General features: G+C 45.6%; 1 protein-coding gene across 2 annotated transcripts in view; it reads left to right on the top strand.

The window, feature by feature from the left end:
• Positions 1–24196, top strand: part of atrnl1a (attractin-like 1a) — a 449940-nt gene extending 425744 nt beyond the window's left edge. For both annotated transcript variants that reach the window (XM_034184477.1, XM_034184476.1), the window contains one exon: positions 21209–24196. In XM_034184477.1, the coding sequence (XP_034040368.1) occupies positions 21209–21327 (119 nt within the window). In that variant the 3' untranslated portion in view covers positions 21328–24196. The remainder of the gene's footprint in view (positions 1–21208) is intronic.
• The last annotated feature ends 218 nt before the right edge of the window (positions 24197–24414 follow it).

Genomic DNA, 24414 nt, shown 5'->3' with positions numbered 1-24414 from the left:
ACACACTTCAGCTCTCCGTGTTGGTTTTATAAGTTCCTTCTCCCCCTGCAGCGGTGTGGGGGAGCGCTGTCAGGTAGCGTGTTGGTTCTGTTCAGCCTTTATAAAGTGGACTGTTTGTAACTCAAGCAGCTGTGAAAAGCTTCTGTTCCTGCAGGCAGGAAGCACAGCCTTCAACCAGGCGCTTACTTGACAGAGGAAACGAGTGGAGCAGACAGAAAATGAAAACACTCTGCAACAAAGAAATGATTTTTCTCAAGCTGGAAGCGGCTCCGTGTTGATACTTCAGCCCTTAAAGTGTTGCAACAGTTGCTGGAGTCTATTACAGAAGAGGCGAAGCAGTATGAAGAGTGTCAGACAGAACAAGTGTAAAAGCTCTGCTGCACTCAGAGGTAATGATAGTGATTAAAAATCCCTTTAAAGTAAAAAAAAAAAAGTGTATTAGAGCAAATAAGAGGACCAGTAAATGGCCCCAAGTAACCAAACAGTGACCTTATTTTCAGCTAGTTTGAATTAGTCTGATGCTGGGTTGCAGGTTTTGACAGCCAAACATCTAAAAAGCACCAGATCACATCTAGCAGGATGCACCGATTTCTGTCCCTCACTGCAGACATATAGCAACACCACTCTGGTGCATCCCCACCTCTTGGAAGTAACTATTTCTCTCCCACTGCCCTGTGAAACCCTGGACTTCTCCAGGTGGCTGGTCCTCAAAACTGTGGCTGTGTGACTTGCTTCTCTGGGTGTGATCCAGAACACAAACTGCCGTGGCTGATGTTCCTTCACCAGTCTCAAGTAACTGATCATTTGACAAAAACTCAACCCAGCAGTGCCCAAAGTCTCTCTGGAGAGACCGAGTACCAGAGATATCCAGATCATGAGCTAATGTCTCAAACAAAGACAGGTAACACCAAAATCCGAATCCGACTTGGACTGTTTTTGTCCTGCATAGGTAACAGCATCACCAGACACCTCATGAATCTGAAAGTTCTTCCCAGATATATTGACCTCAAAAGCAGAGGACTCAAAGATGAAGATCTCAGCAAGTTTGACTTTTGCCAAATACACTTCTGATGGCCGACTCTAGGAAGCCATTGAAAGCTCAGGTCTTAGGTCCTGACAACCTGGATTACTTTATAGCTGAATTGCATTCAAACTAGTTTTTTCAAAATCAGGCTCATCCTACCCACATCCAGACTCAATCAGGATAAGGCCAAAAGATCTGGAAGTGAGAGTGCAGGAGTGTGTGCATGTGGATGTTTTACGTGGAAGCACGAGTGTGTGAGACACAGTGGAGAGGACGCTGTGGACGTATGGACGAAGTGAGGACGTTTGATGTCACAATCCCAGAGCTAGCCAGATTCTAGCCACATTTGCGTTCAGACCACGGCGAATCTCACTGTTTTTGTCGTTTTTCACTTTTGATACTCTGTGTGCTTCTTACCCTGTGTGCTGCTATACAATTCTGCTAGAAGCTCAGTTTCCTTGAGAGAGACTTTCCAAGGGATCAATAAAGGTCTGTCTAATCTAATCTCAACCCATCTCCGAGAATCCAATTTGCAGAACTGAGGTTCAGAAAAAAGATCTGGCTTAAGATGAATTCAGTCCTAATCCTGCTCAGCCGGATTGCCAACTCCAGTGTGAATGGGATGTTAGTCTTGATACTGCCCTGGATCACTGGGTATTGTCTATATGTGACCCTATGATGGACTGGGGTTTTTTCCCCACACCTCTCACCCAATGTCTGTTGGGATTATGGTTCCAGCTCCCCTGTGACCCTTAATTGAATTAAACAGGTATAGAAAATTAATGAATTCCCCCAAATCCTCAAACATTACTCACCTGGCGCTATTGGTGTGTAATGTGTGTTTGTATATAATCTGTAATAATCAAGCATTTCACAAGAAAAAAACTAAATAATTAAAAATCTTGACAGAAGAACAATGTTTTTTTCTGTCTGTATAATCCACTCATGACCACTCAGGTTTGTATGGTGACCTTGAGGAGCCCTGGCTCCCAGATTGGGACCTGTTTCTGTAACATATTGGCTGTTTTTCCTCAGCACCATCATTACTGCAGAAGACTACTTTCTGGAAATTGTGTTCAATATGAAGCTTGTCAGTTGACTCTCTGGGGGTCCATCGTAGCTCTTTGCTCGCACTCTTAAATCAATGAAACTGCATTTTTCTGTGTTTGAAAAGGGTCACGTGTGCTTGATCATGGACAGACATCACCACGGTAAGTGCACACAGACGAGCAATGACCAAGTAGCCACACACACGATGCACGCTGAAATAAACGTCTAAAACCCTCCCAGCAGTCGCTCGTCCCCACTCTTTTCCCTCCATCCGCCCACCCGTCTGCTCCCGGGAGAGACTCTCGGAGGGTCAGACAGCATTCCTTCATTGATGTTGGTGCACACAAATGTGGAGTCACTGCAGGCTAGCTCCGCCCACCCTCAGTGGGAGACACTTCAAGAGGAATCCTCAATGAGCCAGCCTGTTTTAGCACACGTTCCTCGCACATCATCTCCATCTTTGCTCTTTGTTTTCCTCCTTTGCTCTTCTCCCTTGAGGTGTTACCATTAACTGACCCTTTACTTGTAAAAGACGAGAAAATAAAACAGCAGCATTGGTTTGAGGAGTTAAAAAAATTGAACAAAATTACAGTTTATGATCTTATTTCTCCTCCTCAGGCATTACTGTAAAGCGCTTTGAGCGTCTGATGCAGATGGAAAAGCGCTATATAAATGCAGTCCATTTACCATTTAACTCCAAGGAGTTCTTTGGCCCAAGATGGACGTCTTGCCATTTGGACAAACCCAGCCTCCTCTACTTCCTTTCATTATCTAGGAGCAGTGCCTTGTCGAGGGCTCGGTTTCATGAAATAGTACTAAGGGGGATTGACTGAGACGTACTGTGGGGACAAAAAGTCTCAAATTTAGAGCATCCATTGTAGGTGGTTGAAGCCCGTAAGCTCTGTTCTAAGGACAAGATGCCATCCATCATAGCCTCATATTTGAGTCACTCACCTGTGCACAAGATCCATGCTTTTTTTCGCATATGGTGCAACCCCTTGCCAAGAAGAATGTCCACAGACATTGCCAAAGAGCACTGGAGATCACGTTATAAAGGAGCCACTTGAACCACATCTTCTACAAAAGCCTCCTGGATTTCCCACACCAGTGTTTATTTGCTTCAGTTCTTATCATTTTTTGATCCGACACACTATGTCTACTGTGGCTATAGACTGATGATACAACTGCAGCTGTAGTGTTTTGCATGAAGTCACCATGTCAGAGCTTCCATCCTCACTCATTTTCTTCAAAGAAAAAGGTCCACAGAGACCCTGCATGAAGAGGAATGAAGTCTACGACCCCATCGCAGGTTACGTCCACTTCCACAGACAAGCCTGGTGCCCATTTACAGATGATGGGCTGGTATGATGCACACCAAGGGTCTCATCCAAGAACACCGATGGGCAGCTTGAGTGGGAATTGAACCCTGGTCTCTTGGGTGGCACCTTTTCTTCCACTCGGCTACCTGCTCTGTGTTTTACCCAATGCTGTGGCGAAAATTTGACTCACCATTTACTGTGACGGCAGCATGGGACTGACTGGTGGCTGCTGTCAGAGAAAACATTGTCCTCGAAGGTGCTAATGTGTTGCTGTTCTTGCACAGGAGAGAAACAGCTTGACTTCAGTGATTCTTTCAAAGTCACAATGTCCTGGCATGATGGACGTAACAGGACAAAATGTCAATGGAATGACAGAAAACGGCTCCACTCAAGCTACCATTTTGATTTCTTCCAGGTTTATGTCTTTTCCGCGTGCCGCCAGCAGCTGAAGGTGTTTAACTTCTGCAGTCATGTTCAGCGGCGTTCTTTCTTTGTCGAGCTTCGTTTCCATTATTCCAGGATATGTCTGGTGCTGAATCAAGAAAAAAGGGAATGATGGACAGAGACAAAAAGGGATAATAATTCCTAATAATAATTTATTTCTATAGCATTTGAACAAGAACAAAGCCAAAACACAATATCACAATTAAAATAATTTTAAACTAAATTATGGAAAAACAACATTAAAAACACAAATATTTCACAATACTCAAACAGCGGGCCAGCCCCTTGTGATCTGAAGGCATGCACCAGCACAAATGGCTGAACCAAATCAACCATCCAGGATGGTGCACAGCCACACAGAAATCTTTTAAATTAGCAACAAAACTTGCAACTCAACGGTATCACATTGCCCTCTGCTGGACTTTTATGAGTATAACACCCAAGTACTCACAGACATACAAACATTCGTGTAGGCTTTGGGCAGACCGGGTGGGGTGGTGAGGCCAAGGGGGGGCTCCAAGTCCATTTTACTTGGGGGGGGGCAAATGCCTTGAAACGGCCCTGTTTGTAATCCATGGAGACTTTTTTCCTCTGTTGACACATTCATAATCTTTCTGGTGCAACCAAGGCCAAGAACTTGCACAGAGCAGAGTTGAATTTATCTGCTGAGATACCTTGTTTCTGCTCCAGCTCAAGCTCTCCTGAGAACTTCAGTCCAAAGTCTGACTTGGTACACTGGTCCCTGTGCTGTTGTAGTCTTTGTCTTCTGTGCTCAAAGAAAATCTGTTTTTACATGTTGGTAAAGGTTTATCTAGTTTCGTTTTAACAAGAGCCACTTCTTTCCTCATCTCTGGATTGGACCATCAGATGTAATTCATTTTTTTTTTTTTTTACTCAGATTAACTGCACATACACTGTAAAACTCAATGAGTTAGTTGAACTCAAACCATTTGAGGAAATTGATTGCCTTAAATCATTTGAGTTTGCCAACTTAAATAAAATAATTAAAAAAAATAATTATTAAAGTTTTGGAACTTAATTTATAGTTAATTAAACTTATGTAAATCTAGTTTTTCAATTAAAAAAGTGACATACATTTCTGCCTAAAATTTGCATTACATTTTGTATTAGATTCTTTGATGCATTTTTGGTTAACTTGTTGACTCTGCGTTGTGTTGTTATGAATCCGCCCATTCGCTCCTCTCGAGACGCGAACTCACGATCTCCGGCATGGAAGTTGGACTCTCTAACCAGAAGTTTCTGTGTAGGCTCTCAGTTGTCCAGGTGGTTTCCATAGTAGAGAAGCGTGAATCTTCGACTGGACTGGGTTGCTCGACACGAGGACGTTTTGCTTCAAAACGCAGAAGCATCCTCAGTTAAAATTCTTGCTCTGGTAGTCTGACTTCTGTCTTGACCCTTGTAGAGAAGAACAAACAGAAGCCACAAAAGCTGGAGTATTAAACCTAGCGAGACCCCTCCTACCGAGAGGCAGACTGCTATTGGCTAGTAATTAAATACTTGCTTTAATTAGCACATATTGTGCTCTAGTTAGCACCCTCCTAATGACAGGGTTGCTGTCCCTTGTAATGATGGGAATGATGCCTCTCCTGATGACGTGAATGACTCATTACCATAAACAAAAGACTGAAACTGCTTTGATCTGAGTACCCCATTGTGTTTTGAAGCGAAACATCCTCGCGTCAAGCAACCCAGTCCAGTCAAAGATTCAAGCTTCTCTACTGTCTAACCAGAAGGCTAAAACCCAGAGCTCTGGCCTTGTGACCAGAGAATTCTTCTGAGTTGTTGGGAGTGAGGTTTACTAACTACATATGAACAGCGACACCTGCTGGCCCCCGTTACATAAACTCAAATAAATGAGCGAATTGAATGCACTGGAAATACATCACCAACACTTAAATGCCCCAAAACTTTAAATGCACTTAAAGGAACTGAGTTGTTATGACAATTAATTTTAAGTTTGCTTAATTAATGGAAATGAGTAACTATAACTTTTTTCAAAGTTTGAGTTACATTAACTTAATTACTGTATTAAAATGGAGTGTTTGGTTTAACAGTGTAGATATAAGATTTTTTTACTGACATTTTTGTAATATTTTGTTAGACTTGTTGTGTGGGCCGCTGAAGAGGAGGTACTGCTGGCCCACCACCACCAGAGGGCGCCCTGCCTGGAGTGCGGGCTCCAGGCACCAGAGGGCGCTGCCGCCTTATGGGAGTAGCCTGGGTGACAGCTGTCACCCATCACCAGACACAGCTGTTCCACTCAGCACAGAGGTATATCAGGAGGACGGCGTCTCCACCTCAGTGCCGAGATATCGCCTTACGTTAGAGGTAACGATTCTCTGCTACATTATATTGTCTCTCTGAGTTTTGCAGAACAGCTGACTACTAAAAGATAAGTACTCACCTTTCTGCAGTATTGACGTGAGGTGGAGTCAGCTTCTTCCCTCTCTGTGTACTGGGTGCAGCCGCATCCACACCTGTGTGTTTGTTCTCTTGCCAGCAGTACCGGATCCGACGAGCGGAGGCAGTGGCCACCTGGGAATTCGGGACTTGGCGGTTCCAGTATTTCCAGGGTTCGGTGGCAGGGGAAATCTGGGTGGTTCCGGCTCGACTTGGACAGACGTCTCCTACCTTCGAGCCTGTCCACACGACACCAGTGGAATTCGGTGTAAACCCAAATTGTCAATTGTTGTATTGGTTGTGCACTTTCACGACAGTAAAACTTGTTATTTACTTTCTCCATTGTCCGTTCATTGCGCCCCCTGTTGTGGGTCCGTGTTCCAACACTTTCACAACAGGATATCTCGGCCACCGTCATGGACCCCGAGGGGCGTCAACCGGCTGTTGAACGGCCAATGGAAGACCAAGGCGCGTCGGCGGCTTCGGGAGGGGTAATCGGTGAGTTGCAGCGGATCCTCACCGCTTTCACCTCTCGGATCGATTTAATGACCGAGCAGCACGTTCTCCTAAACCGCAGGGTGGAGGCTCTCGCCGCACAAGTGGAGGCGCGCCCTTCGGGCGCCGCTGCGGCTCTCCCTCCCGAGGACCCTGCGCGTGAAAGTGACGTTCCACTGGTCGTTCAACGGTCCCTTCCTCCGTCCCCAGAAGCATACATAAGCCCCCCAGAACCGTACGGAGGCTGTGTGGAGACGTGCGCGGATTTTCTGATGCAGTGTTCGCTCGTCTTCGCACAGCGTCCCGTGATGTACGCGACTGATGCTAGCAAAGTAGCTTATGTAATAAATCTGCTTCGCGGGGAGGCACGCGCTTGGGCTACAGCGCTCTGGGAGCAGAACTCACGGCTCCTTCATACATACGTTGGGTTTGTACGGGAGCTCAGAACGGTGTTCGACCATCCCAACAGAGGAGAGTCCGCTTCAACCGCGCTACTGTCAATGAGACAGGGGCGTCGGAGCGCAGCTGCCTATGCAGTCGCCTTCCGCATCACGGCGGCGAGATCCGGCTGGAATAGCACTGCCCTCCGCGCCGCCTTTGTAAACGGACTGTCATTGGTCCTAAAAGAGCACCTGGTGGCGAAGGACGAACCGCGGGATTTAGACGGGCTCATCGATCTGGTCATACGACTCGACAACCGGTTAGAAGAACGCCGTCGGGAACGAGGCGAAGGGCGTGGCCAGGCACGCGTCGCCCCTCTCCCTTCCGGTTCCGATCGAGCTCCGCCTTCCCCACGCTCCACAGCCCCTGCGCTCCGTGGGGTCACAGCTCCCCCTACTGACAAAGCTAGGGACACGAGTAGGGCAACATTTAGGGCACCAGATGCACAGAGGAGATGGACCCACGGAGCGTGTCTTGTTTGTGGTTCAATAGAGCACCATGTGAGAGACTGCCCCGAGCGGTCAAACGCCAAACGCCCGCCCCTAGAGACTGGGCCAGGGGTGGGCCAAAACATTCACGTGGGACACACCCACATTGCTACACGACTCCCAGTCACAATCCTGTATGAGGATTCAACCCTGAAGGCCCCAGCACTGGTGGACACGGGCTCTGAGGGGAATCTGCTTGACAGTAGATGGGCCAGGGAGATAGGGCTCCCTCTGGTGGCTCTTACCTCGCCTGTGCAGGTTCGGGCACTAGATGGCTCCCTACTCCCACCAATCACGCATAAGACACCTCCAGTAACTCTGGTGGTGTCAGGTAACCACCGGGAGGTGATCGAGTTCTTTGTGACTCAGGCCACCTCCCGTGTGGTTTTGGGGTTTCCATGGATGCTAAAGCACAATCCCCGGATCGATTGGCCGTCCGGGGTAGTGGTTCAGTGGAGCGAAACCTGCCATCGGGAGTGTCTAGGTTCCTCGGTTCCTCCCGGCTCCCAAGCTAAGGAGGAGGTCCGAGTCCCGCCCAATCTGAAGGCGGTGCCGGCGGAGTACCATGACCTCGCTGACGTGTTCAGCAAGGATCTGGCTCTCACGCTTCCTCCCCACCGCCCGTATGATTGTGCCATTGATTTGGTTCCAGGCAGCGAGTTCCCGTCCAGTAGGCTGTACAACCTCTCACGGCCGGAGCGTGAATCAATGGAGACCTACATCCGGGACTCATTAGCTGCCGGGTTGATCCGGAATTCCACCTCTCCGATGGGTGCTGGTTTCTTTTTTGTTGGTAAAAAGGATGGCGGGCTTCGTCCATGCATTGATTATAGGGGGTTGAACGAAATCACGGTTCGCAATCAATACCCGTTGCCCCTGTTGGATTCGGTGTTCACCCCCTTGCATGGAGCCAAAATCTTCACCAAACTTGATCTTAGGAATGCGTATCATTTGGTTCGGATCCGGAAGGGAGACGAATGGAAGACGGCATTTAACACCCCGTTGGGCCATTTTGAGTACCTGGTCATGCCGTTCGGTCTCACTAATGCTCCCGCGACCTTCCAAGCGTTGGTAAATGATGTCCTGCGGGACTTCCTGCACCGGTTCGTCTTCGTGTATCTGGACGATATACTCATCTTTTCCCCGGATCCTGAGACTCATGTCCGGCATGTCCGTCAGGTTCTGCAGCGGTTGTTGGAGAACCGCCTGTTTGTGAAGGGCGAGAAGTGTGAATTCCACCGCACTTCTTTGTCCTTCTTGGGGTTTATCATCTCCTCTAACTCCGTCGCCCCTGATCCGGCCAAGGTTGCGGCGGTGAGAGATTGGCCCCAACCTACAAGCCGTAGGAAGCTGCAACAGTTCCTCGGTTTTGCTAATTTCTATAGGAGGTTCATTAAGGGCTATAGTCAGGTAGTTAGCCCCCTGACAGCCCTGACCTCACCAAAAGTCCCCTTCACCTGGTCGGATCGGTGCGAAGCCGCGTTCAAGGAGTTGAAACGGCGCTTCTCGTCTGCACCAGTTCTGGTGCAGCCCGATCCTAGCCGCCAGTTAGTGGTTGAAGTGGATGCCTCGGACTCAGGGATAGGAGCGGTGCTCTCCCAGAGCGGGAAGACCGATAAGGTCCTTCACCCGTGTGCCTATTTTTCTCGCAGGTTGACCCCCGCTGAACGGAACTATGACGTCGGCAATCGGGAACTCCTTGCTGTGAAAGAGGCCCTCGAAGAGTGGAGACATCTGTTGGAGGGAACAGCCGTGCCATTCACGGTTTTCACTGACCATCGGAACCTGGAGTATATCAGGACCGCCAAGCGGCTGAACCCCAGGCAAGCCCGCTGGTCACTGTTCTTTGGCCATTTTGACTTCCGGATTACCTACCGTCCCGGGACCAAGAATCAGAGGTCGGATGCATTGTCCCGGGTGCACGAAGACGAAGTCAAAACGGAACCGTCGGATCCCCCGGATCCCATCATCCCGGAGTCCGCTATCGTGGCCGCCCTCACCTGGGACGTGGAGAAGACCGTCCGGGAGGCCCTGACCCGTGTCCCGGACCCCGGAAACGGACCAAAGAACAGACTATACGTCCCACCAGAGGCTAGGGCTGCAGTCCTGGACTTCTGTCACGGTTCTAAGCTCTCCTGTCACCCAGGGGTGCGAAGGACCGTGACAGTCGTCCGGCAACGCTTCTGGTGGGCATCCCTGGAGGCCGACGTCCGGGACTACGTCCAGGCCTGTACCACCTGCGCCAGGGGCAAGGCTGACCACAGAAAGACCTCAGGGCAGCTACAGCCACTGCCCGTGCCTCATCGCCCCTGGTCCCACATCGGCCTGGACTTTGTCACGGGTCTCCCGCCGTCCCAGGGACACACCGTCGTCTTCACGATAGTGGACCGTTTCTCCAAGGCGGCCCACTTCGTGGCCCTCCCGAAGCTCCCAACGGCCCAGGAGACAGCGGACCTCCTGGTCCACCACGTCGTCCGTCTGCATGGCATACCATCAGACATCGTCTCCGATCGCGGTCCCCAGTTCACCTCACATGTCTGGAGGAGCTTCTGCCGGGAACTGGGGGCCACGGTCAGCCTCTCGTCTGGGTACCACCCCCAGACCAACGTGCAGGCAGAGCGGGCGAATCAGGAACTGGAGCAGACACTTCGCTGTGTGACAGCCGCGCACCCGACGGCCTGGAGTACCCACCTGGCCTGGATCGAGTACGCCCACAACAGCCAAGTGTCATCAGCCACCGGCCTCTCCCCGTTTGAGGTGTGCTTGGGGTATCAGCCCCCCTTGTTTCCGGTGGTTGAGGGAGAGGTCGGTGTGCCCTCGGTCCAGGCCCACCTACGGAAGTGCCGTCGGCTGTGGCGGGCCGCCCGCTCTGCCTTGTTGCAGGCCCGGACGAGGGCGAAGAAACATGCAGACCGGCGGCGAGCCCCGGCCCCCAAGTACCGTCCTGGGCAGGAGGTCTGGTTGTCCACCAAGGACATTCCTCTACAGGTTGACTCACCGAAACTCCAAGAACGGTACATCGGACCTTATAAGATCCTCAAGGTCATCAACCCCGCCGCAGTGAGGCTCCAGCTTCCGGCCTCACTGCGGATCCATCCAGTTTTTCATGTTTCCCGGATCAAGCCTCTTTACACCTCACCCCTCTGCACCCCGGGTCCGGCGCCGCCTCCTGCCCGGATCATCGACGGAGCACCGGCTTGGACTGTCCGCCGGCTCCTTGATGTCCGTCGGATGGGCCGGGGTTTTCAGTATCTGGTGGACTGGGAGGGGTACGGACCCGAGGAGCGCTCCTGGGTGAAGAAGGGCTTCATCCTGGACCCGGCCCTCCTGGCCGACTTCTACCGTCGCCATCCGGACAAGCCCGGTCGTGCGCCAGGAGGCGCCCGTTGAGGGGGGGGGTCCTGTTGTGTGGGCCGCTGAAGAGGAGGTACTGCTGGCCCACCACCACCAGAGGGCGCCCTGCCTGGAGTGCGGGCTCCAGGCACCAGAGGGCGCTGCCGCCTTATGGGAGTAGCCTGGGTGACAGCTGTCACCCATCACCAGACACAGCTGTTCCACTCAGCACAGAGGTATATCAGGAGGACGGCGTCTCCACCTCAGTGCCGAGATATCGCCTTACGTTAGAGGTAACGATTCTCTGCTACATTATATTGTCTCTCTGAGTTTTGCAGAACAGCTGACTACTAAAAGATAAGTACTCACCTTTCTGCAGTATTGACGTGAGGTGGAGTCAGCTTCTTCCCTCTCTGTGTACTGGGTGCAGCCGCATCCACACCTGTGTGTTTGTTCTCTTGCCAGCAGTACCGGATCCGACGAGCGGAGGCAGTGGCCACCTGGGAATTCGGGACTTGGCGGTTCCAGTATTTCCAGGGTTCGGTGGCAGGGGAAATCTGGGTGGTTCCGGCTCGACTTGGACAGACGTCTCCTACCTTCGAGCCTGCCCACACGACACCAGTGGAATTCGGTGTAAACCCAAATTGTCAATTGTTGTATTGGTTGTGCACTTTCACGACAGTAAAACTTGTTATTTACTTTCTCCATTGTCCGTTCATTGCGCCCCCTGTTGTGGGTCCGTGTTCCAACACTTTCACAACAAGACTGGTGCTTTAAGCTTTTTTCTGTAAATTAGTGAGTGTCCCTCTGGTTTGCTGAGGGTGTCAGTAGATTCCTGAGATCTGTCAAACAGAAGTCCAACCAAACCTAGAATAGATCTCCTGTACTTTGATGGTCTTTGAAGCCATTCACCTTAATGAGAAAGTAATACTTCCATTTATCTGGTGCCAACATACAGGGAAGTAATATTAATGTTCAACACAGGTGAGCAGTCAGTGCTCATCAGTTTGGCTCTCTCTTTTTCTTGGAGAAGGATTTTTCCAGAAATGAGATTCAAAATGTTGTTGTACATGTCGATACATATCACTCACTGATTCTGGTTTGTACCATGGGTGGGCGGGGGGTGACTTCCACAAATCTGCTGCACGAAGACCAGTTCCCTCACCAGAAAACCTCTCAAATCTGTCACCTACTTTGTCCATCTGAAGAGGGATGGCCCAGGGTCCAGTGCACACCGGCTCTTAAATGGGATTAATCATGGGTGTGTTTTGGGCAGAACATGAATTCCAAAAGGAAGACTAAATGCAGTCCTTAGTGTTCTGCACCATGGTAACAGCAGTGTGAAGTTGGACATGCCCCAGATACACTTTAGACTGTGCGCTATAGATCATCAATACAGGAGCCAATATGTCACTGTGACGCTCTCATGTTGTAACAGTAAGTCATCAGGGGCAGCAAATACTGCAGCCAGTGAATATACACTCAACAAAAATATAAATGCAACACTTTTGGTTTTGCTCCCATCTAAAACTTTTTCCACATACACAATATCACCATTTCCCTCAAATATTGTTCACAAACCAGTCTAAATCTGTGATAGTGAGCACTTCTCCTTTGCTGAGATAATCCATCCCATCTCACAGGTGTGCCATATCAAGATGCTGATTAGACACCATGATTAGTGCACAGGTGTGCCTTAGACTGCCCACAATAAAAGGCCACTCTGAAAGGTGCAGTTTTATCACACAGCACAATGCCACAGATGTCGCAAGATTTGAGGGAGCGTGCAGTTGGCATGCTGACAGCAGGAATGTCAACCAGAGCTGTTGCTCGTGTATTGAATGTTCATGTCTCTACCATAAGCTGTCTCCAAAGGCGTTTCAGAGAATTTGGCAGTACATCCAACCAGCCTCACAACCGCAGACCACGTGTAACCACACCAGCCCAGGACCTCCACATCCAGCATGTTCACCTCCAAGATCGTCTGAGACCAGCCACTCGGACAGCTGCTGGAACAATCGGTTTGCATAACCAAAGAATTTCTGCACAAACTGTCAGAAACCGTCTCAGGGAAGCTCATCTGCATGCTCGTCGTCCTCATCGGGGTCTCGACCTGACTCCAGTTCGTCGTCATAACCAACTTGAGTGGGCAAATGCTCACATTCGCTGGCGTTTGGCACGTTGGAGAGGTGTTCTCTTCACGGATGATGAGAAGGAGATGTGTTGCACTGCATGAGGCAAATGGTTGTCCCACCAGATACTGCTGGTATCCCCCCCAATAAAACAAAACTGCACCTTTCAGAGTGGCCTTTTATTGTGGGCAGTCTAAGGCACACCTGTGCACTAATCATGGTGTCTAATCAGCATCTTGGTATGGCACACCTGTGAGGTGGGATGGATTATCTCAGCAAAGGAGAAGTGCTCACTATCACAGATTTCAAATGGTTTGTGAACAATATTTGAGGGAAATGGTGATATTGTGTATGTGGAAAAGTTTTAGATCTTTGAGTTCATCTCATACAAAATGGGAGCAAAACCAAAAGTGTTGCGTTTATATTTTTGTTGAGTATATATACTGTGTCTTATTGTTTTTATTCTTGTTAAATTTGCGAAGTACTTTGCATATATTTGTCACTTTCCTTGTTATTTTTTAGCTGTTTTTTTGTTGTTGTTTTTTTTTTAGATTGTCAACTTTTAGAAAGCTTATGAAATAAGAAATCCAAGAAACTATTTCCATTATTTTCAAAATGTCATTATGGCCACCATCTTTGATTTCAGAAATGTGGTGGAAAAGCGGTTAGTGCTCTTGGTTTCAGTGTGGAAGGTTCCCGGTTCAAGCTCCACCCCAACTCTACAGATCTGCTGTGGCAACCCTGAGTGAAAACAAGGGAGCAGCCAATGAGACTTACTTACTTGGATTTCGAACACTGAACAGATTTTTCACTTTCTTGACTAGCTTGGTTATTTGTAGGTCAATTTTATGGTCTGAAGATAAATATCAGCATCAATCTTGTTTAAAGGGTCCATAACCTTTATTACAAATGACAAGAAAGGCTGAATGTTTTTTGTTTTTTTAAATAATGCCCTCTAAAATTATTGAGTCACTTCAGCCATGATCCAAGGTTAACCAGACTCCAAGAAGTTTAATTAGTTTTCTAAGGTTTCCAGTTTTCCAGAAATACAAGGTGGCGCCAATAACAACAGCATTTGGGGGAGATGACAACATTTATTTATTTATTTAGGATTTCTAAAAATGTATAGTTTCCGAATTAAAAAAAACAATGCAATTATGCAAGTAACGTGTTTATCTCCGAAGGTCACCAATTTTGGAAATTCAAGCTAGCAGCCATGCCAACCTTTAAAGAAATGGAACCTTTTTTGGCCTCCTTATCTCATTGTTGTATATCGTTTTCCCAATCTCAAAAAAAAAAAAAAAAAAAATTTAGAAGGAACTTGTCAGTCATTACATAAGGAAACTGACTAAATGGTTGGAATATGTTATAAATAAATAAATAGTATTGCTTGATGCGAAACTAAATATAAGTATACAAGAAGACTTGATGTAATATTATAAAAAATGAGATCAAATTTGAGATATGAGTGTTCAGTGAGGTCGGGTGGAGGGTTAGTACCCAAAAGTTTGAACCAGAAGTCTGTGCAGTTTATCATAATGAAAGTTTGAGAAAGTCCAAAAACAGCAGGGTCTAGAATGTTCTCCGTTTGAGATGTTTAAAAGGTTTATGGGGACAGAAAAGATTCCTGCAGGGTTTAGGATAGACTTATATAAAGGGGTGGAGCCATTAAATTCCAACATTAGCAGATAATCAAGTTTCTTGATGGATGTAATAAGAATTCTGTCCGAAATGCACATTTTAGAAATACATTTTCAGCTAATGTGTGGTTTGTTAAGTCTTCAGGAAATGCTTCCATGAATGAAACATTTTAGTCAGTAATGGAGCTGAATCCTCCCTCCTGACATCAAAGTGGTGGCTTTTAAACCCCGAAACCTCAGAATATTTGTTGATTGATGGAGCTTTTTCTCTCCTCTGAAGCTTGATTTAGGATCAGACTGTTGACTTTGGACCTGGTCTGTCACCTTGCTAGCGACTCAGTCTGTCTTGCTCTCTCCGTGTGTTTTGTGTCTCTTTAATGACCACATCAGTCTATTGGGGGGGCTTAATGATGCATCAGCTCACCTGACAAGACAATGACATTAACATGCGGGGTTACCATGGCAGTGAATGAGCACCCGCACTCAACTGCAGCAGCGTTTGATTACTTTTGACCAATTTAATTTAGCAAATGAATGTATACATTCGGCCAGAAAGATCAACACTGTTCTGAAGGTAATTTGTCAAAAGGTGAAAACTACTGTGATGAAAGAAGGATCAGATTTAAGTGTTGAACCTGTGGATATATTCACTGACCTCAGCAGTGCCATTCAGGTCTCTGAGCTCCTCCCAGACATCCTGATCCAGAACCCAGAATCATGATGCTGCAGGACATCCAAGTCTGGAAGGTTCTGGTGCTGCCCATCTTACTTTGTGCCAAGTCCTCACATACATGAGCATTTAAAAAATAAATAAATAAATCCCGCCGGCCATATGAAAATGCAAAACACATGCTAAAGCGCGTGCCAGAGCAACAGGTGGCGATATAACCCGAAGGCTGCATTCACATGTTGGCTGTAAACAGCAGAACGAGGAGAAAAAGATTGCAGGATGAATTATTTAAGTGCAGAGAGTCTCCCCATTTGAATCAGTTAAATGTTAATTCAAGATGAATTAATCCAGAATTAATCTTGTTATTTTAAACTCCCATCAGAGCTAGGGATTAACGTTTTGAGATAATGCTGTGCAAAATGCTAAAACTGCAATTTGAGGCATAGTCATTCTTCATTGGTTTATATTGTTAGTGATAAGACACAGCACAGTCTGCCACCACAGACAACAATGATCCTTCTCCGATGACTGACATGACTGTTTTTCTACAGTCAACATGTGAATGCAGCATTAGCATGAAGGCATGTTGGCCAATCACATGCCGTTGGGGATGGAGGGAGGGGGGCAGTTTTCCTTATATACATGCACACAATGAAACTGGTGTTTTTCTAAATTTTTTCCTTGGCTGGAGTTTTGCAAAAGCCCTGCAGCAGTGACCTAATGGAGTTTTCCTATGGATGAAAGGCCCAAATGCACAGAAAAAATATGCTTTTCCAAGATAGTAGTTCAGGCAGCAGACAGGGAGAAGGCATTGGATGCTAACCAGTGAGCTTCTGTGATGACTAGATGTCCATGTAGCAGATCTGGGTAGAAGATCCTTTGGTACCTGTGGAATTCATTTTCACTACTCTAAATTGTGTCCTTCCAGGAAACTTTTCTATCTTAAAACTCAAGAAGTTAAACTCTCAAAATCTTTTATACATTAATACTGGGAGGTCAAAGATCTGTGTGCCAAAAAAAAACAAACAAAAACAAAACAAAACATGCATTTCTGACATTTATTAATGCATTTTTGGGTTTCAATTAGGAAATGTGTCAGAAGCCCTGAAATGCTCACTTCACCCACCAGATGGTGACAAAAGCTGCTTGAATGTGCAGCAAAGTCTCAACTGACCGAAGCGGTTCCACGCCGTCATGGGTGCAGCACTAGCACATGCTCCCAAAGTTGACTTGGCTGTGCCGTGGAACACAGTAAAAGGGTTGAAGTTAGAAAAAAATGATAGCATTTATTTGAGACCATGATGCAGCTGTGGGAATTTTATTTGATCAGATTAAGTTGAGCCTTTCATGATGTTTTCTGAAAATTAACTCAGAGATTATACTTAAAGACACCAAATGCATCATTACCATCATTTAGTCTGTTATAGATGTTTATTGAGTTTCCCATGAACTAGTATTTGTTATACAGGTCAAACTAAGCATTTAAATCATGTTTTCCAAAAGATGATTGATTATTTTATAGTAATTCTGCCAACAATCCAGATCAGACACAGGTGCAAATATACCCTCCTTTAACCTTCTTTCACATCCTTCCATGTTTCTGGATGAGGAGACATTTTTCTCTTTTTACCGTCAGTTTTGCCTGAACTTTATTCAACATGCAAACTGACTTACGCACACAAACCAGATACTCAGCAGCTAATCTGCTTTACAGTTTCCACCCACAAAAATACCCAAACCGCAGGAATCACTTGAGTGTGAAATGCCGACTGCATCCTACATCCAAATCATATCGACGCTGCAGCAGATCCGCTCCGCTGTTTGTGCGGTTTGTTTATTTGGCTGCTGCGTGTGGCAGATTGAGCTCTGCTCGTAATGACCGTGCGCTGTCAGCTCGTTGGGAGGGCGCGAGACAAGCTGCACTCGCTGGTTGCAGTGACTCTAAATCCACATTAGCAGCTGTAGGAAGTGCCAAACACACACGCCGCGGCGAGGTGTTGGCGACTTCAGCATCCAGATCCAGAAGCTGCCGTAAGAGGTGCAAGATGTTGCTGGACACCCAGAGGAGGAGGAGGAGAGGACGAGGTGCCGGGAGATTTGCTCCTTTTCTCCTGCTGAAGACAGAAAGGCCAGACGTCACTGGCTGCAGTGATAAAAAACGTGTTGTGTGTTGGGGGGGGCGTGGCTGGATGTTTTGGTGTTCTTTTCTTTTCTTTGCTCTCCAGGTGGCATGAGGGCTGATTTGTCTGTGAAGAAGGTGCTGGCTGAAGAGTCTTCACCCTCATCAACATCATGGAAAGCACCTGTGATCGGTGCTCACGTGCAACCTGGACGACTTGCAGCTGAAGCAGATAATTGGATGGCGTTCTGCATTTAAGTCATGTGTGATTCAAGCAGAACTGCCGGGAAATCGACCTTGTGACGTTCGTTTGTGAGATGCTGAGGACCGCGCCTGGGTTTGACACATCGAGCCCGTGAAGCAGGGAGGGGTGAGGACACATGCTGTCAGCACACACGAAAGGTAATTAAGTGTTTAGGTACTTGTTGATAGTAACTTGGTGTTTTGTTACACAGTATACTGGAATTGTAAAGAGAATTGCGCAGTTTGCTTCTCACTGCTGTGGCGTGAAGGATAAGTGATCCTCCACTTGTTGTGAGAAGCTGCTCATTTGCATAAAGTAAAAAAAAGGACACTGACCTGAGTGTGTTGCTGGCAGCGTGTGTTTATTGGAAGATATAGTTGTATCTGTTGACTTACCTCACCGTCTCTTTGCTTCACAGAGAATCAGTTTGTCGTGTCCACCTGGGGGGTGTTTGGCAGTGGTAGGAAGTCCAGGAGCGCCAGCTTTAATCCTTGCGGGCGCTGGAGAGCGAGCCGCGGATCACTCCACCAGAGGGACGTTGTTTTTTATGTTTTTACACTTTTAAACACAGGTGTATAATAAATAGTTTTGTTTGGAACCGCTTTCTGGTTATTTTTAGCGCTGGGTCCTGTCTGACGCAGGTTCGCTCCTCAATCCGCGTCGACACATAACAAAACGCTGCCTGGATGTTGTGGTGAGGCTGCTGCCAGCGTGGCAGTGACCCACCACCTGTTTCTTTTTATATTCGCCATGTTTCTTGTCAGTTTTACCTTCCTGGTTTCCCCTTTTTGCAGCTCTTCTGTGGACAGTAATTTCCTCCATCACTAGGTCATCTTCAACATTGTCCATCTGTCGAGTTCTTGGCAGGGTTACTCCAAAATCAAAAGCTTGTTTCAAAATGTGGGTACAACCAAGAACCGAAACCCTGACATTTTGGGATGCCTTGGAATAAAGGGGAGATAGGCACGAGAAATGTATTAAGTTGTAGTTGGCTCCACCGCCAAAGGTGGGCACCTTCTCTCTCTAAAAGGTGACTTACAGATGACAGTGGAATTTTGATGCCCAACTGTGCCTGAATTTATTTTCCCTGTTTGTCACTTCTCTTGGATTGTTTTGAGTTTACAAATAAGTAAATAGGTAACATTCTCAGCTGATGTCAGAGATTACCCTCCTCTTTGGCTGTTTGTGCTCTTTACATCTAACGTCTAAGTTTGTGTACTATATAAAAAACATTTTTAGAGAAAACAAGCACAGACTTCACCAGCACACACATACATATATATATATATATATATATATATATATATATATATATATATATATATATAGACAGACAGATAGATAGACACACACGTATATCAGTAGGCTTCTTGTGGTCACTTTGCCCAACACACATAGCAAGTTTGGGGACAATGAGCCAAGTAGGAAAGAAGTTATTGCGGTCAAAAGATCTTTACAAAGCTTTCTCTCGTGATCTTGATCTTTAGAACAAACGTCAAGAGGCTTCTTGTGGTCAATGTGCATAACACATGTATCTCGTTTGATGACAATAAGGCAATTAAAGTTGCATCTGAAATAATGACACACCGAATATTTAAAAAACAAATGCTACACGGTTTGGCTGATAAAATTTCACTGACAGACGTACTAGTACTCTCAGTGTTATGTGGGGCGGGAGAGGGGCCTTGACAGGGGTCCAGCTTTTGACAGAAAAACTCATCAGCATAATAAAACAGCAAGCAGCACATTTTATCCTACAATCAGTTATTACTGCCAGTTTTATTTATTCATGTTATTTAGTAGTGTATTAATGCTGTGGGGTCGATGAACCTGTCAGCGCATCCAACTCATGTGGCTATTCAAAAATCAACGATAGACTGTCAGTCTCTTCCTGAAAGTACAGTGTCACCTCTTGTTTCAGTCTGTGTTCTAGATGATCCTAGCCTCACAGCCAATTGTAGAGCTCTGAGAGGCTCACGAGTCTCTCTCAGCACATCATCACCCCTTCAGGAGTCAGACTCATTTGCAGTGTTACTAAACACTCATAAATGCTACAAAAATGACCTGAAACACTTTACTTTTATTTAGTCCTACAGACAAAAAATACAAAAAAAAAAGGAAAGAAAAGAAAACAAGTAGATGGGCTACTTTTTCCCTGATGTACCACCCCACAGCCATTTTTGTGAGAAACTTTGCACTTTTTAATCGAATTTATGGCCATTTCTGGATAGAATAGAGGAAAAACACACAACTAATTTAATTGGAAATGGTGATTTTATATTTATTTTCATTGATATACAATTTTCTATATATTACACTACTTTTGTGAGCCAACAACATTGGTGAACCCATTTCTAGCACCAAAAATCTTCATCCACTGAAAAATTATGTAACAATGTTTTTAAGTATTTTGAGAGTTATAATATAATATTTTTACATATTCTTGACAAATATGTGACACATATTCTGAAAAGCTGAACAATTTGGTTTGCAACACATGGACATTATTCTTTTAAAAAAACTAAATTACAATGGGATTTGCTGACAGTATAGTGAAATCTAGAAAATACCCCCATACCTCAGAGGGTTAAAGTGTGACCAACCATAGTTGATTTAGAGTTTCCTGAGAAGCTTTTTTTTTTTCCTTATTTGTGTGTTGCAGTTATCACACTGGATGTGAATGTATCAGTTCAAAACAAAATGTTTTATTAAACAAAATATTTTATTGATGGTGTTTTTGTTTTTGCTCAGTGAGACGTGACACCTGCTCTGACTTGTTCTGAATCGTTCCATACACCTCAACTGAAACAGCTGATCCACTCAAAGAATTATGTTTCTGTTCCAGGCTCAAACTTTGTGACAGTTGTTTCGATGGTTTCACTAACCAACCAACAAACACGGGTAAAACATGTCTATGTCATATTTCCCGTTAAGCAATAATTTCCCATTTAGAAGTGATGTAAGTTCTTGTTAGAACAGTAGAAAATCAGCAGCATATCCACAGAAAAATCAATTAATACGGCTGAACGTTTAAAATCCTCTGACATTAAATCCAACAGTCCTGCTTAATTAATGTGCAGCTTCAGTACGAGTTTGCCCTGCTGTGAGACGTTAAGTCAGGAAGAATATTAAATCAGGCACAAGGTTCCTGAGGCAGGACTGAAACAGGCCGGAACTTAGCTACTTTAGTAAATATCCTGTTGAAACAAATTCACCCTTAAACAACCCAACGGTTTCTCTCAGTACTGAACAGTTCAACAAAAAAAGCCTAAAGTCTTTGTCAAATGGTTTAAGTATGACTGGTCAACTCAGGATTGAGTTAAATCATTTTAAAAGCCATCTTATATTTCAACATTAACGTCTGTATTTTTTTCTCTGCCCATTTCAGGTCTCGCTATAGCCAGTGCGCTGGTCAACACATCCCAGCAGAGGGTCACGGAGTTCAGGGAAAAGGGTTTGAAGCACCGCAAACAGCTCATGGTCCACCACCAAGGGACCTGCGTCTGAACAGGATCTTCTCTGCTTTGGAGCACGTCCTCCTAACTTCTGCCAAAAGAGAAACCTTGTCAGCTACAAGGCAAAGATCATTGACCTCAAAGTGGATCAGCAGGAGAAAAGAAGACAGTAAGACTAGGAACAGGAACTGGTGCAGTTCTACAGAAGATGGAAACCTGACTGCAGGTTCTTTTGTTTGTGGCCGTGTCTCTTCGGGAGTTCAGTTCTTCATGCTTCTGGCACGTCACCGTATCGACACGGGAAGAGACTATATGCACGGAAAAAGTAAATTCACAGCATTACACTCAAAATGACTTGAGCTGAAAACTTAGTTCACCAAAAAGGAATGCAGACCCAACTACAGCAGGTGGCGCTCTGATGGGGAGATGATCTTTTGTATTAAATTTTAAGACAGTTTTTGACGTTGAAGAGTTTTACATTGATGTCTCCTTTCCTCCTTCAGTGGTTCAAGTTCTACATGCCGATATCTACTCAGGTCGCCTGCGATGGAGAGGATTCATGTTTTTTTTCACAAAACAGTTATTTAGACTGTTATCTATTATCATGCTGTTGCTAAGCAACAGGCCAGTCAAAGCGGACACACGTACATCTGACTTTAAGATTTCACGGAAAAATAAAGAAATCATTCATTCACTGCATAAGTTGTACGTGTTCAACATCTTCGCCCTTTGCCATTGCACCAATAGCCCTCAGAGAATCAGGGCCCCATCTTGATTTATAGTGCATGTGCATTTCAGGTGTGTCCATCTCCACCATTTACCCTGTGCATAATTTGAGCACAAAGGGGTTGGATTAAGTCTGTAGATTTGATCATGGGTATGTTCTGGGTGCACCATGAATTAAAAATCAGATTTTCATCTGTCATTCCCTTGTAAGAGTCACATGCATGTGACCTTGTTGATTTGTCACTCAGGTTGTCTGGATATGAAACAGATCTGTGCACAGTGCATCAAAGCATTCGGGCAGTTAACGGGATCAGCAGTTATCCACCAAAGCATCCTGAGGTGAGGCACTGAGCACATTGTTCCTACAACAACTACTCATCCAACCAGCCAGTCTGCACCATATCTCATCAGGACCATGTTGTGGTCAGCCCAGTCTTGGTGCTCCCAGAGAAGGAGGAAAGTCCTTTGCAGGCTCTGAGGTCCATCAGGCTGGTATTTAGCCAAGGAAATCTGTAGTGTGGTGTGACAGACAGCTTGAAGTGCAAACCAGATATCAAATTCTAGTCTATGTTCAGCAGTCAGATTCCTATATCCTGCAGTCACCTCTTCTTCTGGAGGAGTAAAGTTGTGTGTAGGCTATAAAGTCCTCCAGGCTGGTGCTTCCAGAATTTGATAGTGTCAAGCAAATCAGACAGGACAGGATGAGGCCAACTGGGATCGTACAGATGAAGTATCCAAAGACAGATAGATAGCCTGAAGAACACACCTGGAAAGTAACGCCAGTCTACAGGTTGGTCTTCTGTTGTCCAACAAAGTCACCTGCTGCGTTACATGTAACACGATTCCTGATATTGCAGGAAAACTCAACTGACTTTACACCAGCTTTTTCTTGGTTGATGTGGTAGTGTTCTGTTACCTTATAGCAACACACCAACATGGCACCTGACCACCTCAGTTTCAGACCAACACACCCGTGGGTGCACCAGTAACCATGAGAGCACTGAGCACGAAAATGGCAAAGGCACCATTTGCCCTGCGGGGTCAGATGGGGCCCTCAAGTGCTGAAAGATGTGTGACAATTCGACTGGATGTCAACTGTGATGATGCCATAGCAACTGTCACACAGCAGGATTATGGACAATAATCTGAACTTCAAGCCCTTAAATTTGAACAGCTGGAATTATTATTTTTATTATTATTATTTTTTATTTTTTTTTTTTAAACAGCCAACCATTTGTTTGCCATATTTATGTAGCACATTGTTGTTCCTGATGCATTACTTTACAAAACATCCAATAACAGAAGAACAGCATAACAGAGCTGACAGAAAACACAAACCTGAACAAGTTCCAGCACATGAAACCACAGCAGCTTTATGAGCGCTAAGGATTGACTCAGTGATTGAAGGTGGTAATTTAATACTTTTTAATGAAACACTCTTCTGTGCATCAGATATAACCGGAAAAAAGTCTCATAACCGAAAAAGGACAGGTTTAGCCATGATGTCACATGACTTCCCCTAGTAACTATTATTTCTTATTCAAAACAATTAACATTGATCACAAAGCACATTCTGGAAGAAAAAAAAGTAATTAAAAAATGACAGTGCACTAGAAGGCAAATAACTTCAGATGTTATCTGATCTATTGGCCAGGTGCGTCTCTTACAATTAGTCGTTGCCTTTGCGTATTTGACAGTGATAGTTTGATGCCAGTGTTGCTATGGCGATGACATCACGCTAACCTTGTCCATCCTGTCTCCACCCGTGTTGATGTTGAGGTGATGTTTGGAACCGTGCGCCCCAAGATTAAGCCGAAATTGTTTGAAATTTTATGCAGCTGTTGGTCTCGACGTTTGTTAGCTTTGATGCTAGTGTTGCTATGGCGATGACATCACGCTAACCTTGTCCATCCCGTCTCCATCCGTGTTGATGTTGAGGTGATGTTTGGAACCGTGCGCCCCAAGATTAAGCCGAAATTGTTTGAAATTTTATGCAGCTGTTGGTCTTGACGTTTGTCAGCTCTGATGTAACGTTCAAGTTTATTGTTCGTGCTACTGACGGGATGCAGTTTCCTTTCATTTCGGTTCTTAATGTGAATCACTTAACCTTCAGTAACGTGTATGAATGCTTCATTTGCAACTCTATTTACTGATTATGCAAATTATGCTTTTGTAATTTTATTATAAGTGCACCTTTTTCTTTGTAAAAGCAGATTTATAACAATCCAGTGTTGTCCTGTGTTGTTTCCAGTTTAACTGATAACTGTGTGGCAGCTACAGTTGACACAAATTTTTCAAACCCAAATAAACTAACACGTCTGCTGTTATGTACTCACAGACCACTTTATTAGGTACACCTTGTTAGTACCAGGTTGAACCCCCTTTTGCTTTCAGAACTGCCTTAATTCTTTGT

The sequence above is a fragment of the Thalassophryne amazonica genome, chromosome 13 (assembly GCF_902500255.1).
Source record: "Thalassophryne amazonica chromosome 13, fThaAma1.1, whole genome shotgun sequence".
Taxonomy (NCBI): Eukaryota; Metazoa; Chordata; class Actinopteri; order Batrachoidiformes; family Batrachoididae; genus Thalassophryne; species Thalassophryne amazonica.
Note: the sequence above shows the minus strand (reverse complement) of the source record. Positions and strands in the feature narration are given on the sequence as shown.